Here is an 18039-nt window from a genome sequence, read left to right on the forward strand (position 1 = left end):
AGTAAAAGGGTACAATTGTCTTAACATGTTTGTTGTTTTTGAGGTAGAAGTAATTATGTTGAATTAGCATTAATTACACTGATTTTTTATTAATATTTGAAGTGTGTGGCTGGCCACATTATGGCTATTTAGCATCACTCTATTTTTTTCCCTGTGAGTGTTATATATACGTTCTTAACATGTTACTTGTAGTGTTTTTTTTCTCTTCAACCCACACATTTGTGTTGACTCACTTAATCATCATCTTTGGTATTTAATCTGCCAAAGTGTTACACAACAGCCCATGCCAATCATTCGTCGACCAGTTTAAAGACTGTGACCTGCTTGCTTTGGTTTTACTAATTTTAAAGTCTGTTAATTAGTTTTCATAGTTAATTGATTTGTGGTTTAGTGATACAGTCAGTAATTTAGTGTTTCCAAGTATTTGATTTTCCTAGTTAAGTTGTGTCTATACGTTGATTATAATATGAATTTTATTTTATCAAGTCTTTCACTTTCGAAATCACTGATTTTTAGCATTTGCAGAATAATTCTGTCCAGAATTTGGGCGGTGGTGTATTTTTAACATACTCTTAATTTTTCGATTTTATTAAAAACAACAAAATAAGTTCAAAGAATGACCTGATCATCACCAACAATATATTGATTACTTTCACGTCATTGTTGTTAACAAATTAAAGTACTATCATTGTAAAAGAAGATTAATTGTAATTCAGGACAAAAGTCCAATCAACTTAAAGAATTTAAGGGAGGGTTAGTCACTCCTATGTTACTATGTGTCTATGTCTAAGAGCTTGAAATTAATATAGCTAAAAAGCCTTGTTTTTTTTTTTTGGATTACACCACGTTCGTATTTCGTTTGCGAACCAAAGAATTTTAAACTACTATTATATGATTAGTTCATGATCGATTTTTCAATATAAGAATTTTATTTTAAGTATTGAGGCAATATAAATGATCACAATCCTCTATATATATAAAAAAATTTATAAAACTAACAAATTGGACATGTTCCATGGCGAAGATTTGTGATGAATGCATACTTTTTGTACGAATACAATATTATAATTCAAATTCAGAATTTTTCATTTCTTATTTTATTTATTTTATTATCCGCTTTACTAACAAAATCTCATTTTTCTTAACTCATGTGCCCAAAAAAAATGTCTCAAATTTCCATTAAAATGTACTAATACAATATTGACATGTAGATAATAAATAAAAACTAAAACTTACCTAAATATTATATTGTGCACCCGCAATCTTCAAAAAAAGAGAAAATAATTAAACACTTATTAATATTGCCATAGATATTCTTCAAAGAAAAGAAAATAAAAAACTTGTTAAATCCTATTTAAACATAATAGATACCATAAACATATAGCTCAAATTATCCTCAATTACCGCTCCATTTAGTTTCTGAATTTGAATATAGTAAAGAAAATTTTGAGAGTAAATACTATGATTTTAAACAGAAAAAAATTGAGAGTAAAATTCGATGTCCATTGTTTACCAGTGAGATATAACGACGGTGGCCGGAGGCGATTAGCAGTCGATGGAGGCGGATGAAGATGTGAATTGCAAAGCTGCGCGTTTCTTTATTTTCACTTAACTATTAGTACTATTATGAAAGAATTATTTAACATAAAATATGGAGTATGCATCAAGTGGTCAACTTTTGCTAAAAAAGGTGCAATTTTGGTGTAAAAAAATAAAAAAGGGTGCAACTTTTGTTACGAAATTGATTGTAATTAATAGGATAAAGTTTCGAATAAACAAATATACATGAACTATAACTACAAAAAAAGAGCTTATTTTCTATGAATTATAAATCACTTGGATTTATTTTCCGTAATTTAGGATCATCTTTTACTCTTTTAGTAATGAGCCATGAAGAAACAGACATGAATGGTGACTATCTAAAGAAGAAGCAAAAATCAAGTTGGACTTATAATTTGTATTATATATTCTGTGTACAACGAATTTCACAATGGGGCGGTTAATAAAAATAAATAAATCGAGTTTCTTTTTGCTTCCATTCAATTTAAAAATCTCAATTTACTCCATAATTTATAAAAACACCCAAAATAAATTGTGAAATAGAAACCATACTTAATTAATTATACATTGTGCATTACTCTCCTAAGGTTGCAGTGATGAATTGAAGCTTCCTTGACTACAAATGATTGAGATTTAATGATTTGAGATACATGTTCAGCTTCAGGCTCATCAACCCACATGTCACAAATATAAACATACATTTATTAAGGCTTAGGCTTACCGCTTATGGTTATAAATCAATATGCAGATTTGAGATGACTTACACGATGATTGACTTCCTCCATATATAACTTATACTATAAATTCACATCCAAACCAATTGTTACATGTTCTGATTTTGTTCATAAACTACATCATGATGTTCAAAACATTTTGGCAGTATAGATGAAAAGAACCAATTCATCTATCTATCTTGCAGTATGGATAACTACATAGAAAGGTCGACGTTCTCGACTGGATATGATCCAAGTGGCCATAGTGCAAGGTCGCTTAACTCTGAAAAGAAATGCGACGAGAAGATGATTACAAGACCGGGTGGCACGAAATTATACACTAGGATATCATTGTAAGATGCAATCTTACCTTGTTGGCAATGTTGTTCGACAGCCAGTCCAACCCAGAAGTTGCACATGTAGTCTGGATGTAGCTGCATTTGAGAAGTAGACAGATGTATGAGTTACATGAGATTCAAGATGCGTAGCTTGGAGGGGAAGGTAATCATGATATATGATAAGAGACTATAGAGTCTGTCAGTTATTTCTGCAGCGTTCATTGCATTTGGAAGATCCTGCTTGGACAGCATCCCTCAACTCGTCCTGAAACAAAACGTTCATCCAAAAGCGTCTCAAGAATAGAGAAGTTGAGTGACGTGTCTGTGCAATTCAACAACACGATCATTGCTGTCAACAACAAAGATATCTGGAAATAATGACGGATCTGCATAACAGATAGTGCACATCAAATTATGGGAAAAAGATCAAAGTTGAAGCTGGTGAAGTTAACATACATTGTTAAAATCCGCAGAGGTATAAGTACTACTTAACACATCCAGAGGGCATAATACACACTTCCAGCAGAACAAGAATAAGGCATTCTAATGCTTTAGATACAAAAAAGAACATATACCCATTGATACCCAAGATACTTGTTAAATTATAATGAATGAGTGTCTGGTGCAGGAACTATAGATAGATGAATGAAACAATAAATATGGTATAGATGAAAACAACCAATTCACATTTTGCAGCATCTAAAACACCTCACCGAGAATAACTGGAGTGTCACTGCTTTTCAAATCTGGAGCACCACACCTGGGACGATCGCCAGCTCACTTCATTTGCTTCCATGCCTCCAATTTCTTCAAATTTGGTTGAGTTTTCATTCAATAACAAGATTAACGAACTTAACCAATTATGGAAGCTGCCGAGTGCATGGACAAGATCATTCGACTTATAAATACCGCGGATCTTGTCCATCCGCTCAGCTGCTTCCATACTTGATTTAGAGCTTGAGCATATCTCCAAGTGAGTGATCTTGCAAAAATTAAGAAATAAAACTATAAATTGTACAAAAATACTGGAATAGTATGAACGGCAGATATATATTGAATCCTCCATCTTCATCGCCTTTTGCATTTGGTGTTGTGCATCAAATTTTGGAAAAATCCAACAAGGACACGAGATGGGTGAGTGCAGCGATGCAGCTTTTGAAGACAACAGTAACACAAAATTGGAATGATGTACAAATTTTATCAGTTGATTTTCCAATCCTCAATCATGAAAGATGGAATTGGCGGACACAGAAAGAAGGATCTGATTCATCTTCCAAAATCAACGTGGTTGAAGAATAAATCTCTGAAAATTGAAAATTGGTTGATAGGAATCTACGAAAAAAAATTACAGAGGAAATGGGGTAAAAATGGCCGTTCCCTTATTAAAGTCTAATATATTTATTCTGATGGGATTCAAGCGCATTTGTATACAAAGGATATTACTTTCATTTTTGTTTAGGAAGTGTATATTAATTCCAAATGTAGATTAGTTTTTAATAAATGATTAATCAATCAATTCTAAATTTAGTAATTATTTAGTTTTTCTTAAAAAAATTTATCTATAATATATTATTACAATTTCCCACATAATTCACGAGAATTTCATAACTTTGTAGCTTAAATTTATAAGTTCAGTTTTTCTCATTAATTTAATTTAATTTAATCTAATTATTCAAAATTTAGTTTTTTAATAGTTTGTTGTTTTTATTATGTGAAATTGATAATGAAAATATGAAAAATAAAATTGAGAAAAAATAAAAATTTTGCTTAAATTTCGTCTTAGTTGGAGCATTTTTTTGCACGGAAATTAAAATAAGAGTGCTTAAATATTACGCGGAGAAAGAATAATGTTTTTATCTAAATAAGAAATAATTCAACTATCGTAAGACGATATAAGTACTTATTTATTTAAAAATAAATAAGTACGATTGAGAATACAAGATTTTGTTAGATACAATATTCTAGAATAAATATGAAAAATGCCTTTTAGTACACATACTTGACTTATCCATCTATATAAAATTAATCCACTCCTCCTACTCCACTCCTAATCTACTCCTCCAACTCCACTTCTACTCCACCTCTCACAATGCAATAAAATAATCCACCTTGTTAAAATTGATCATAATTATAATATTACTTTTATTGCATTATGAGAGGTGGAGTAGGGGTGGAGTAGGAGGAGTGGATTAGGAGATCCTCTCCGAAATAAATCACATCTACCTCCCCTCTTTTTCTACCCAATTCCCTCAATAAAATGAGTTATTTTAAGTAAAATTTACCGACAATAATAATGTTAATTCCCATCGGAACTCTATTCCGCAATAAAAATCATATTTAGTCATGGTACAGGTGTTAAGAAATATATAAAATCATGAGTTAGAATAAGTTAGTGTAATATGAGTCTCACTTATATATATTTTATAGAGTAAAGGTCAAAACAGGTCCTGAACATATGATCATTTTACGATTTTGGTCCTACTCTTTATCTTCTGAATTTTTGCATCCCGAACATATCAACTCGGATCATATTTGGTCCTCCGCTAACTTTTTCTGTCAATATTAACAGACAACCTTCTTAATACGATTTTGACCAAACTTAAGGTGTTAATTATAATTTTTTATTATTTTAAAATTAAAAACTCCACAGCTTCTCCCCAACCAACAATGGCAGTAGCCACCGCATCAACCACCTCATTCTCCACCGCTCACCTCTTCCGCTCGTCCTCCCTAAACAGCCTCTCTCCTTCTTCTTCCCAAACCCCCGGCGCCGATTTCCATCCCAGTCCCTCCGCTTCTCCGCCACCATCTCCGTCGGCGACAAGCTCCCCGACGCCATCCTCTCCTACCTCGACGCCTCCGAAGAGCTCCAGACCGTCTCAATCGCCAACCTCCCCGCGAATAAGAAGGCAATTTTGGTCGCCGTGCCCGGGGCCTTCACCCCGACGTGCTCACAGAAGCACCTCCTCGGATTAGTCGAGAAGGCGGCGGAGTTCAAAGCGAAGGGCATCGGCACCATCGCCTGCGTCTCCGTCAACGACGCCATCGTGATGAAGGCGTGGAGGGCGGATCTGAAGATTGGGGAGGAGGTGTTGCTGCTCAGCGACGGCAATGGAGATTTCACCAGGGCGATTGGGTGTGAGCTCGATTTGAGCGACAAGCCGATTGGGCTCAGCGTGAGCTACGCTATGTTTGTGGAGGATGGCGTTGTGAAGGTCCTCAATTTGGAGGACGGCGGCGCGTTTAATGTTAGCAGTGCTGAGGATTTGCTCAAGGCGGTTTGAGATCGAGATTTTATTTTTCTGAAATTTATGGAAACTGCTCGTCATCATAATTAACACCTTAAGTTTGGTCAAAATCGTATTAAGAAGGTTGACGGTTAATATTGACGGAAAAAGTTAGCGGAGGACCAAATATGATCCGAGTTGAAATTTTCGGGATACAAAAATTCAAAAGATAAAGTGTAGAACCAAAATTGTAAAATGGTCATATGTTCAGGACCAATTTTGGCCTTTACTCTATTTTATAATTTGGTGAAATGTAATGTCTACTTACCATTTATGGTAAAAGTGAAATAGAACTCTTGTTGTAGGACAGACCAAAATGGCAAAATAAAACTATTATTGTGGAACGGAGGAAATAAAATATACTATTCTCTCCGTATTCAAAAAATAGAAACATTTGAAATGACACGAGTTTTAATGCATAATTAGTAAAGTAAGAAATAGGAAAAAAAAATGAGTAAAATAAGAGAGAGAAAGAGAAAAAGTAGTGAAAGTAAAGGTGATAGATCGTGGGATCCGTGTCTTAAAATAGAGAGATTCTAAAATTTCTATTTTTAAGGAATGATCCAAAATAAAAATAATTGCTATTTAAAAAAAACGGAGGGAGTACTATCCTAATTTTCTTTGCTTTTACCCATACACAGACAACTGCTACGTCACCAAATCAATTCATGTGGTAGGTGATGCCGCTCATCCTTGTTTCGGTTTGGTTTCCTTCGCATCAATTCGGCATCGAAAAAATGTTCAGTTTTGAGTAGAATGGCCAAGTGTTAATAATTTAATGATACTTTTTTTACAATATTATTTATTTCTATCTAGTTTAAAGATAAATGATTTTACTTATCACTAAGAACCAATGTTTTAAAAATCGGATCGGCCGGTGAACCGTTGAGGCTACTGGTTCACGGTTCAACCGGTCTGACCGGTTCAATCACTGGTCGAACCGTTTTACCTTGCAAATATATATAATTAAATATATCCATACAAAGTATATTAAATTTAATGAGTGATAAATTATAATTAGTAATATATAACAAAAACATATACTATTAAACTTTGTATATAAATTAAATATGAAGAGCATTTAAAATAAGTAAACGATAAAATTTAAATAATAACTAAATACATAAATTATTAATTAGAATAACTAAAAAATTACAATATTTTTCATATATAAATAAATAAAATTTATATTAATAAAAAATGTTTATATGGTGAAATAATATTATAGACAATATATAAAAATAAACATGAATTTTTAGTTAATTTGGATAAATATATACTATATTAGTATTATTAGTTAATAAATAAATTAAACATGATTTATTAATAAGTTTGGAGTATTATTTAGTAAATATGGAGTAATAAACTATGTTAATAATATATATACTACAATATTAAATCTTAGATAAAATCTACTACTCCCTCCGTCCCAGAGAAGTTGGCACACTTTCCTTTTTAGTTTGTCCTACAAAAGATGTCACATTTCCCTTTTTGGAAAAAGTTCTCTCTCACATGAATATAAAAATTATATTTTCTCTCTCCATTTAACACACAAAACAAAACCTCCTAAAATCCCGTGCCATTTTCAAAGTATGCCAACTTCTCTGGGACGGAGGGAGTATTATTTATATACATTATACAAATAAAAGTAAAATTTAGTGAGTGATAGTTAATATTAAGCATATCACAACTAAAAGTAATTATTTAAAAGTATAAAATTAAACACAAATTATTGTGTGGACAAAAAATTATAGGTTTAATATATAACAATAATTAATGCTCATAATATTTCATTCAAGTACATATGGTGGAGTGGTAGAGATGTTGGTTTCTTGACTCATAGGTCATGAGTTCAACTCCTACCAAACTCAAATTTTACAAAAATTTTAAAAATTTAGAAAACCGGTTTCCGGTTCCCGGCCAGACCGGTCCGGCCGGCCGGTTCCGGCGGTTCATGGCGGTTTGATGTGCTACTGGTTTTATAGTGCAAACCGGACCGGACTACGCACCGATTCGCGGTCCGACCGGTCGAACCGACCGGTCTAGTCCGGTTTTTAAAACATTGCTAAGAACTAAATCAATTTTTATTCAAATAATAGCATCATTCTTTTCCAAAATTTAAAAAAACATCATCATATTCGATCGGCTGAACTTTGGTTTTTGGATTGTAGTTTGGGCTTGCCATTTCACAATTAGGCCTATCTTATTTAATTCGATTTCACTCTATTTTTCATTTTTCACTATATCCAATGTTATTTACAATAGATTAGTGTAGAAAATCAACTAGTACTACTTATTAAAATTTGCATATTTATCAACTCAATTTAATAATTCTAAAGAATACAATTAAGAGGTTGATATGAGGAATGGGCAGAATGTTCACGCTTGGATCGAATTTGACGGCCCGGGAAATGAAATCAATGTCAGGATCGCTGAGGAGATGTTCGTCGAAAACAGAGTGGGTTGAGGTGCAGGGGCTCTTAGCCACGCGCGGAGATGGAACCGAGGGATATGCTATTTGGATTGACTCCGAAGCATAACATGATTGATAGAGATGAAGATGAAGAAGAAGATGCAAATGAGCAAGAAAAGGTGTTATTCCCTCAATAAAAGGTGGTGTGTATTTGATACGTGTATGTATATAGTTTTATTGTGTAAATTGATTGTATAAGGTTCTTGATATTGTAGTTGTATCATATAGTTAGGAATTTTCCATTCATGTACAAAGTGCTTTGTTACATTTCCTTATGAACTATGATACTCGGTGCAATGTCTAAGTTCTTTCTTGTTGAAAGTATATAATTTTAGATCAAATCACTTAGTGCTTGAAATATATGTGTTTCATATGCACCGTTTCTCATAGTGGGATGATAGATAATTGTGTGGGGAAGTTGACCTCAAAGATTCTTGATGATGTGCTCAAATCTTTGCAGTATGTGAAGAGAGAAGAAAGAAGTTCAAAGCTTTTGTTACATGTGAAACAAGTGGTCTCCTTCTTTGTAATAAAAGAAACTTGCAACTTTTGTTACGTATAGCGGTTCGAATAAACAAATACTATGTGAACTATAACTACAAAAAGAGCTCGTATTTATGAATAATTAATTACTTGGATTGATTATTCCATAATTTAGGACCATCTTTGAGTAATAAACCATGAAGAAACAGACATGAGTGGTGACTATTTAAAGAAGCAGCCAAAATCAAGTTTGGACTTATCATTTGCATTGTGTACAACGAATTTCATAGTGGGCAGTTAATAAAAACTAGTATTAAGTGTGCACAGATTAATATATTTTTAAAATATTAATTTTTAATTTTAAATTAATTAAATAAAATTAGAATCTATAATAATATGAGTAACAATTTTAGTTATATGAGAATAAAAATTTATACAAATCAACAATGAAGCATAATAAATTTGAAACAAATCGCATAATATAATGTTTAAACATTAAATCTTGGAGTAGGAAGATAAAAATCTATCATAATAAAGAATTAAACACAATGGATTCCTCTTACCAGAGATATGATATACAGCAGGCTGCTCGTTGGATCGAGCAGGTCCTTTTCTCATTGCTTCTGTTGCCTCCAAGGTATTACCATGCTTCATCATATTGATATGGCCAATGATTTGGGTCAAAGCATAATTTATGTTTTATTATTTGTTAATTAAATTTTTTCACTCACTCTACTTAATTACATGTGACATAGCGAAATCTTCCACTCACTCCACTTAATCACAAATTAATGATATATTTAATTTAATATAATTTTTTAAATTAAATGATAATCTTGTAAATTTATTTAATGCTATAAACGAAGGCAAATTTAACAAACATGAGCAAATTGAAGCTCCGGTCTTACCAATTTACTTAAGTAAGATGCTATGCTAATGGAAATTCGTTAGAAGGTTGGATTCCATCTCTTATATTTGGAATTTGCTAAACTAAAGCAAATCGAACGGATCAAGAAAATAACAAATAATCGATACCTCATCGACGATCATAGCTGCGGATCTGAGGTTTGTTCGCCTTGCTATTGAATCTCCATGCACAATGAACCAAAAACTTAATTCCAAGCAGTAAAACAGACAATATGCAATAACTATTGATGAGAAACGTGCAATATTAAATAATGGACTCTAAACCAAAACACGTTATCTTTAATATTCATGTTTATATTTAAATAATAATATCTATTTTAAAAGGGCATTTTCCTAAATACAGGTGCCTCCAAAACTCCCCTTATTTTTCTAAATACCCCAAAACTCCCCTTTTATATATTGTATAGATGAATAAATCGAGTTTCTTTTTGCTTCCATTCAATCGCAAAATCTCAATTCCGTCACATAAATAGAAAAGGGTATATTATTTATAGTGGGATCAAACGTAAGCAATTTACTCTTGTATACACTCGACGACAAAAATCAAAAGGAACTTACAAGGTTGGATATAGTTAAAAAACAAAACCATTTTTTTAATCGTCGATTAACACTCATTCCCACATTGATCCGACATTCCAAATGAGAAGCCTAAACTATTGTTAAAACGACACCATTTTTCAATTCTTTAATCATAAAAATCTATATGGATTATAATTTATGATGAGTTGAAGCTTCCTTGACTGCAAATGGTTGAGATTTAATGACTTGAGATACATGTTCAGCTTCAGGCTCATCATCCTACATTTTACAAAAATAAACATACATTAACCAAGGCTTAGGCTTATGGTTATAAATAAATATGCAGATTTGAGATGACTTTCTTACTCGATGGTTGAATTCCTCCATATATAACTTACAGCAACCCACTAATATATGATCCTCTGGAGTTATCCATACCACATTGTGCACAATCCCCACCTGCTACATCAAATGTTAAATAATTCATTAGTACTAAACAAAGAATTAGTAGATCAAAGTATAGTATGCCTTAAGAATATAGCAATAACCTTCTGCAATGCCCTGAAAGCACTAAACCTCAGCACAGGCTTGTGAGAACGAAGGATTTGGCGCACATCTATTTTATCTCTACTCATGCCTAACACCCCTTCCAGTGACCGGAATCCTTCTATTGCCACCATTTTATCTTTGCCATCAATGGTGCACCTTCAGTAACAATGAAACAACTAATTACCAGATGATAATGTTGTATCATGTATGCATTTACTTATTGAGTTATCATAGTTTATATATCATTCTCGGCAGCCCAAATCAAGCCCAGGCCGAAGAGGGGGTGTGGAAATAGTTTTCAACCAGCAATAGACGCGCCGCGGTTAGAACCTCACTAGCTGTGTCATTGCCCCAAGAGCAAAGATGAGATCTGAAGTTGTGACAAGTCTATAATTTATACGTAAATGGAGTATGATTTTTGTCCTTTGGTTTATCCGATATGGGATTTTCATTATTTGCTTACCACACATCTTTAATAATTTTACAAAGTTTGGTAATCCATAAGTTAAGTCTTGTATGGCTAAGTTGCTAATCCAGTAAGTGGTCGAGCTGCAGGAGCTGGCTAGATCGAGCCAAGAGGAGAGAGTCAGCTTCAAAGTTGGTTGCAGAGTCAGCTTGTTAAACAAGAATGTGACTGTGTTAGACTATTTTTTCTTGGTTTTGCAAGTAGTCATGTTATATAGTATCATGCTTTTTATGTGAAGTTGATAGAGCAATTATGTTGATGATCTCCTCCATGTAATGACAGCATCAGACACTGTGATTGTGTATTTTGACTGTTAGTTATGGATCCAAGGTAAGATTAAAAACTTTTTTAAGACAAATACCTTACCCTATCCTAGTCCCCTTGATATTTATGTTTAGTGTTCACATTTAAAAAGTCTCTTGACCAAGACTTGAAGTCAACGGAAGGCAAAGACTTTTGCATCACCTCTTTTCATATTATAAATTCTTTCCAAGTAAATTAGTACATCTACTTCCCTCTAATCCTTCATCATCAAACTTGATCTCGATGGATTCCGACCAAGGATGGAGAAACAGTAACTGTGAGGACCAGCTCCAAACGTGTTATATAAAACTCAACGACTGCAACAACGATTACGACGCTATGATAGAGCGCAATCTTGATGCACCAATGCCGTGGATAGGAATGTACATTGCAGCAGCTTCTGCCATATGCTCCCTTGCTATGGCCGCTGATGTTATCAGAGGCTTCCGAAGCCAGAAGCTATGGCTCCCGTGTAACTACTTCTCTCTCAACGCTACTTCCTTGACACTCTTAACCGTCACAATGAAGCTCACCGTGGATCTCACAAGTAGCATGATGGGAACCAATGACAAGATTGCGAGCGTAGGCAGCCTAGTGCTGATGTCAACTGCTGTGGGAAATTTCATGACATCTGTAGCTTCCATGGAGAGCAAAGAGATTCTGTTGAATCTAACCGCTTTAGCCATTCTTGTCATCACTATTTCAGTCAATGTATGCATCCATAATGTCCAAACGTTTGATGTTCTTGACGGGAATGTTGTGTTGGCTGAAGAAGTAGCAGCTATTGGTTTCATGCTTGTTTTGGTTATGTTGTTGTGTTTTTCTTCGATGGTGGTCCCAACCACCAAAGGGTATGTGGAGTCCAAGTACCGGGAGATGCACAGGGAGATCGCGTCAAATGGGAGAAGGGATGTGGGTGGATTTAGTGTTGAGGAGCTTAGAGTGGCTCTGAGGAGATATTGGGTGATGGCAGAAACCGGCAGCCCTCAGTTTGTGATGGCGCGTTCTGTCATCTCTGGTGCTTCTGGTCTGATGTGCCTTCTGATGGCTCTTACGTTGGTGGAGTCATATGTACGGGTGAGGTTGTTGTACGGGGAATATACAGAATCCAACTACAAGTGGTCGATCAATTGGATTTTGCATATACAGTCTGTTGGTGTGGCGTTGGGTACTATTGCTCCTTTGATGAGATGGTATGTTGCTGCTTGGTTCAAGATCTCGGAGATTGGACAGAGGAGTTTAGTAGAAGAATTCAAGATCGAAAAGTATTGGACTTCGAGGGTGGTAGAGTGGAGGGAGAGGCCGCTCCCTTTACAGATTCGATCGCACAAGTTTAGGAAGCTGCTTCATGAAGCAAAGAGATTTTTGTTGAGTATTTCCAGTGGTGTTCTTGTTTTCTTTGTTCTAACTAGCAAAATGGTTATCTTCATTTCTGCCCTATTTGGAAAAGCAATCTTCATGTGCTTCCACCGGAATGATGACGAATCAAGAGATGGAATAGAGCTCGATTTGAGGCTGTACGTTCTGTTACTAGAAGGAGAGGCAAAGCTGCCTAAGAGGATCATGAGAAACATTTGCAATGAGTTGGATAAGTTGATTGAAAGAAGTGAGATGAAGCAATGCAAGAATCTAATGTGGCTGCTTAGCAAATCTGTGAGCTTCAATGGGGTGAAAGAATTTGACAGAAATGAAGTTCCAAGCTTGTATTCTCAAGAACCCGCGAACAGCTGGTCTCTGCCTCTTGTTACCTTGACAAGCATTGCAGTAGCACTTCCTAACATCACGGCTCGTGAGGCTAATCAGCTAGTCAGTGGTGTTGGTGAAGGCTTGTCCCTTGTCAAGCTTGTCGATGGAACTCTTGATAGAGCCGGGGAAATGGAACGCGTGAAGAATGCAGCAGACGCGGTATGGGTTGGAGTCGAACTCTACAGGAAATGGCAGGATAAGGATCTGCTGGGAGATGCAACGTACGAAGAAACGCTACAGAAGCTTTCCGATCTTGGAGAAAAGACGGTTAAAGATTTCACTACTCGGATTGAAGATATTCTGATGCAGAACCCTCTGAATTGGCCTAGCAAAGTCATAGCTGCTAACTCGATGTACAGAATCACTCAAACCATTTTGCTGGCCAACAAAGACAGCATACACCGAACGGATAATGATCTCTTTGAGAAGCTGTGTGATGATCTCGGACATACTGGCAGCTTGTCTTACCAACTTAGCTCATGTCATAATCTTCAAGTGTCACAGCAATGCAATCAGAGACAGGCAAGAGAGTGTGAGAAAAGCCGCTGTTCTTCTAGGCGAGAGTCGAGAGATTCTTGAATTTCTGCAGCAGCATCGTCGTCTTCCGAGTTTGGATCATGAGAAAGCAGCTAATATTGAGGAATGGAGGGCATCAATGGTGCACCTTCAGTAACAATGAAACAGCTAATTACCAGATGATAATGTTGTATGCATTTACTTATTTGAGTTGGCATAGTTTATGCATCATTCACCAAGTGTAAGAAATGAAAAAATATTAGACTTAGCTTTGTAGAGCTTTACCCCAAAAAGGGGAGCTCTTCCAGAAATTCTCGACGGCCTGAGTCAAGCCCGGGCCGAAGAGGGGGTTTGGAAATAGTTTTCAACCAGCAATAGACGCGCCTCGGTTAGAACCTCACTAGCTGCGTCATTGCCCCAAGCGCAAAGATGAAAAACCAAGTAGTAACAAGCCTGTATTTTATAGGTGAATTCTATGATATTTGGTCTTTGGTTTATCCGATGTGGGATTTCCATTATTTGCTTACCACACTTCTTTAGTCTTTAATCACTTTATAAAGTTTTTTAATCCATCTTTTTATTTCAAAAATTCACATTTCAAGAGCATTTCTGTTCAGCATCTGAACAGTTCTTGCTAGTGAACTGGTCCTTTTCTTCACTAGTCCAGCAATGCCGAGCATCAGCTATCTCGGAAGGTGGCCCGTGTTATGCATAAAGTTGGCTACACCGTCGAGCAAAGATAAGACGAAGTGAATGACAAGTGTTACGCATAAAGTCGTGAAGTCATGAATAATATTGCCGAAAAGCTGGAGAAGTCATGAATAATATTGCCTTTGGGATTTTGCATTCATTTATGAAATTTAGGATTTTGCATTCATTTATCAGAAAATTTGGCATTACACACACCAATAGAGAGGGAGATTGTACATATAATGAAAATTCATTCCATTTCAAATATGTGTATAGGTATACTGTTAACAACATCATGTCTAAAGCTAGGATGCGCCTCAAATACAATACACTACCACACTTTCTCTATTATTCGCTCTTCTCCAGCCGATCACCCGGAAAGGAGTGTTTGACAAATTGTCGAAATTAGCCACCTTGCTTCTAGGAGAGAAAAAAATCCACGTGTGCTCAAGAGCACCACTGCTAACTTCAGACGTTGCAAGATGATGATCAGGCCCTCTTTTCTAAGTTTCCTTCAAGCCTCTCAACGGCAGCAGCAATACCACTCTTCGCTTCCTCGTTACTAGTAGTCAATTTCCCTCCATTTGCTTTCGCCACAAGCTTCAAATGAAGCCAACCTGAAAAGAAGCACTTCCATCAGTCTGATTCTTGGTTTGCTTGTATTCATCGTTAGATTACATCTACACCGTCGTTTGATCCCGTTAAAGTTTCCACTTTATATTCACAAGTTCCAGTTTTGGAAATTGAGTTCAATCTTCTTACCAAGTGGGAAGATTGAACTCAATTTCAGATGTAAAGGTTTATGGTTACAGAGAAGAGGTCAGTAGATTAAGGTCTGTTCATCAATAGTATAAGATGGATGCATTTTTTACCGAGTGGGAAGCAGATCGTTGCACCCAAAAGTGAGCCCACCATTGCATTCCTTAAGCGCCAACGTAAGGAACCCGGCACTGTAACATCAAGAGAGATGGAAAAATATGATTTTCCGAAGAGGAAAAGAAGATTTCTGGATTCATTAATAAGTTGTGATACTCACAGATTAAACCAAACGTAGAAGCAGTAGCAGAACCAGCTCCAACTACATTATAAACATCAATGACACCTCGTTTCTCAGCAAGAAGATTCTGCAAACCGTAGAAGGCAGCAGTGAACATCCCCAGTCGAATTCCACCGACTATGGAACCACGAGCAACTGTAATAAATCTCTTCTCCATTGCATCCCTCATGAGTCGATACTGTTCACGCTTATCCGGTGTGCTCCCAAGCTTCAACATTACTTCTGCATCCTTGCTCTGTATACAGATGCAAAGGTTTCTCCCTCAACAAAGTCTTCCACAAATATTTAAAATGATAAGAACATCAAGAAGTCATCAAGTAATGAGAACTACATCAAATTAAAAGCAAAAACGTTTTTAATACTTATCAATCAGTTTAGCAATTCTGAGCTTGAATTCCAAATCAACTAAGATCAAGTGTTCCCCGTGAATATGCCCGCCATACTTAGATATCAATAATCATTGTGATCATGTGCAATGTGATTACTCAAATTATCATTAGAATCAGCATCAATGCTTTCTATGGTGCTATACTAAACCAGAATAGCCACACAAAGAAAATCCTACGGGTCCTCTTATTTACTAGTTATGTGTAATGTCTGATTGATTCAACTCAATGCAGAAACCGAAGCTCCTGGACGAATGGGTTCAAAACCAAATTCAGCACAAAATTCAGGAGTAGGCACCTTTACTTAACTTGGCTCAGATATTTTAAAACCAAATAAACACGGCAAAACCACATATTTGCTTCCACCAACAGGATGTTCCTTGAATCAAATACGGACACTAAGAAGCAAAATTGGAATCACTCGCTTTCTTTCTATCCCTCAGGCTGATTAGAGGCACTTGGCTAGTATGGACAAGCAATACCACACAACCAGCTCGATATTCTTTTCACGAGAAAAAAAGTAGTAAGAAACATGGAAAAGAGCATAGGAGAATCTCTATTGCGGTTAGCATACTTACCACAGACTCGGAAGCCGCTTTGCTACCTCCAAACAACATGCCGGCAAATACTCCAACAACCGTGGCAGTACCCCAGTTGACAGTGCCAGCCAGTTTTCCAGTCCTCTGCCATAAAAAAATTGTTCTTAATCCATCAGCCACAACAACACATCTAAGATACATCGAGATTTTCCCCACCAGCAAGATATCAATGTCAGCTTACTAAAAAGGCAAAAGGAGCTGAAATTGAAATTCAGTACTTCACATTGTATTCAAGATTGGATTTTTTGAGCTTTGAATAACATAACCATAGCATCAATATTGATCATATATAGTCCAATAGTAAAACAGGAAGTGATACTGACAGTAATCTACCTCATCACACTCAACAAAGTTTTAAAATTAACTGGAGTTTGCCCATGCTATGCACTAATTCACTGTTTTTCTACAAAAATCGCATATGTAATAACTATACGGCTCACTAACACCTAAAATCTACAAAAAAAATTGAATCTATCAGCTGCAATGATGAATAGAATGAATACACATGCTTACATCAGAGACGATCTCTTCTTCTTTCGCAGGAGCTTCCATTGTAGCTGAATGGATCTAAATCAGAACGCTAAAACCCTAATCAAACCCTTGATTGAAGAGTCTTCGATGGAATTGAGGAAAAAGAGTTAAAAAAACTGAGAGACTTTCGCCGGAAATCGAAGAAGGAAGAGAGTGAAGGTCGGCCGATGAGAAGAGAAGAAAGGGTTGGGCTTGATTAATTTACATTGATGGACCTTGAAAAACTATTGGGCCTGTCATAACTAGTAATAACAGGCCCAATAATATCATTTATAATATACTCCCTCCGTCCGCAAATATGAGTCCCGTTTTTTAATTTTGGTCCGTCCGCGAATAGGAGTCCCGGTTCACTTTTACTATAAATGGTAATAAAGTCTCACCTTCCACTAACTCATTTCATTCACATTTCATTTAAACCTAATATTTACAAGTGAGACATTTATTCCACTTAACTTTTTTCAATCCACTTTTCTTAATATTTATTAAAACTTGTGAAATGAGACTCCAACTTGTAGACAGAGAGAGAGTACTAGTAGTATTTGTTTGTTATTAATATAAATTTTTAAAAAGATACTAAAAAATTATAATTATATTGAGCTGAATGGTCAGATAAGTTAGCTCAAAATTTTTAAGGTTTAAATTTATAATCCCAAAATAAAATATTCAATTAGAATTAATTTTAATGGATGGAATAGTCTAACAACCCAGTAAACTAGCCGAACCTAAACAAATTAGTGCAGTTAACATCCTTAAATTTAAGTCTTTGTAACATAAACAACGCTTGTGGAACATTAATTAGAAAGAGACTAATACTTTCATTCATGACTTAATTGCCAAAATTAGTTTGACAAACAATGTGAATTGGGCGTGTTACATCAATTGATACCTGGATTTAA

The 18039-nt window shown here is 35.4% G+C and overlaps 2 protein-coding genes, 1 non-coding gene and 2 pseudogenes across 3 annotated transcripts; 2 read left to right on the plus strand and 3 right to left on the minus strand.

Moving 5' to 3' along the window:
* The first annotated feature begins 5278 nt into the window (after window positions 1-5278).
* Window positions 5279-5899, plus strand: LOC125187605 (annotated as a pseudogene).
* A 5177-nt stretch (window positions 5900-11076) lies between these two features.
* On the minus strand, window positions 11077-11214 carry LOC125191475 (annotated as a pseudogene).
* Window positions 11215-11861: 647 nt separating this feature from the next.
* On the plus strand, window positions 11862-13943 carry LOC125189642. The gene has a single exon (XM_048086898.1). It carries the CDS (start codon window positions 11862-11864, stop codon window positions 13941-13943), a length of 2082 nt encoding a protein of 693 aa, XP_047942855.1.
* A 214-nt stretch (window positions 13944-14157) lies between these two features.
* Window positions 14158-14311, minus strand: LOC125191469. Its single transcript, XR_007171151.1, has one exon. It is a non-coding gene; the product is annotated as a U4 spliceosomal RNA (small nuclear RNA).
* Window positions 14312-14801: 490 nt separating this feature from the next.
* Window positions 14802-17327, minus strand: LOC125187426. Its single transcript, XM_048084018.1, has 5 exons — window positions 17126-17327; window positions 16592-16696; window positions 15607-15862; window positions 15443-15520; window positions 14802-15187 (listed from the first exon to the last, which is right to left on the minus strand). The coding sequence occupies exons 1-5, from the start codon at window positions 17162-17164 to the stop codon at window positions 15060-15062; spliced, it is 606 nt and encodes a 201-aa protein (XP_047939975.1). The 5' UTR covers window positions 17165-17327; the 3' UTR covers window positions 14802-15059.
* Window positions 17328-18039: the final 712 nt, after the last annotated feature.

The sequence above is a fragment of the Salvia hispanica genome, chromosome 5 (genome assembly GCF_023119035.1).
Source record: "Salvia hispanica cultivar TCC Black 2014 chromosome 5, UniMelb_Shisp_WGS_1.0, whole genome shotgun sequence".
NCBI lineage: Eukaryota > Viridiplantae > Streptophyta > Magnoliopsida > Lamiales > Lamiaceae > Salvia > Salvia hispanica.

Bases quoted from the DNA above. Each gene is read 5' to 3' on its own strand.
- LOC125187426 (XM_048084018.1), bottom strand. From the start codon at position 17,164: ATGGAAGCTCCTGCGAAAGAAGAAGAGATCGTCTCTGAT. The intron at 15,863-16,591 runs GTAAGTATGCTA...ATCTGTATACAG, and splicing joins AAGCGGCTTCCGAGTCTGTG to AGCAAGGATGCAGAAGTAAT. The intron at 15,188-15,442 runs GTAAAAAATGCA...GCTTCTTTTCAG, and splicing joins AACGATCTGCTTCCCACTCG to GTTGGCTTCATTTGAAGCTT.
- LOC125189642 (XM_048086898.1), top strand. From the start codon at position 11,862: ATGGATTCCGACCAAGGATGGAGAAACAGTAACTGTGAGGACCAGCTC.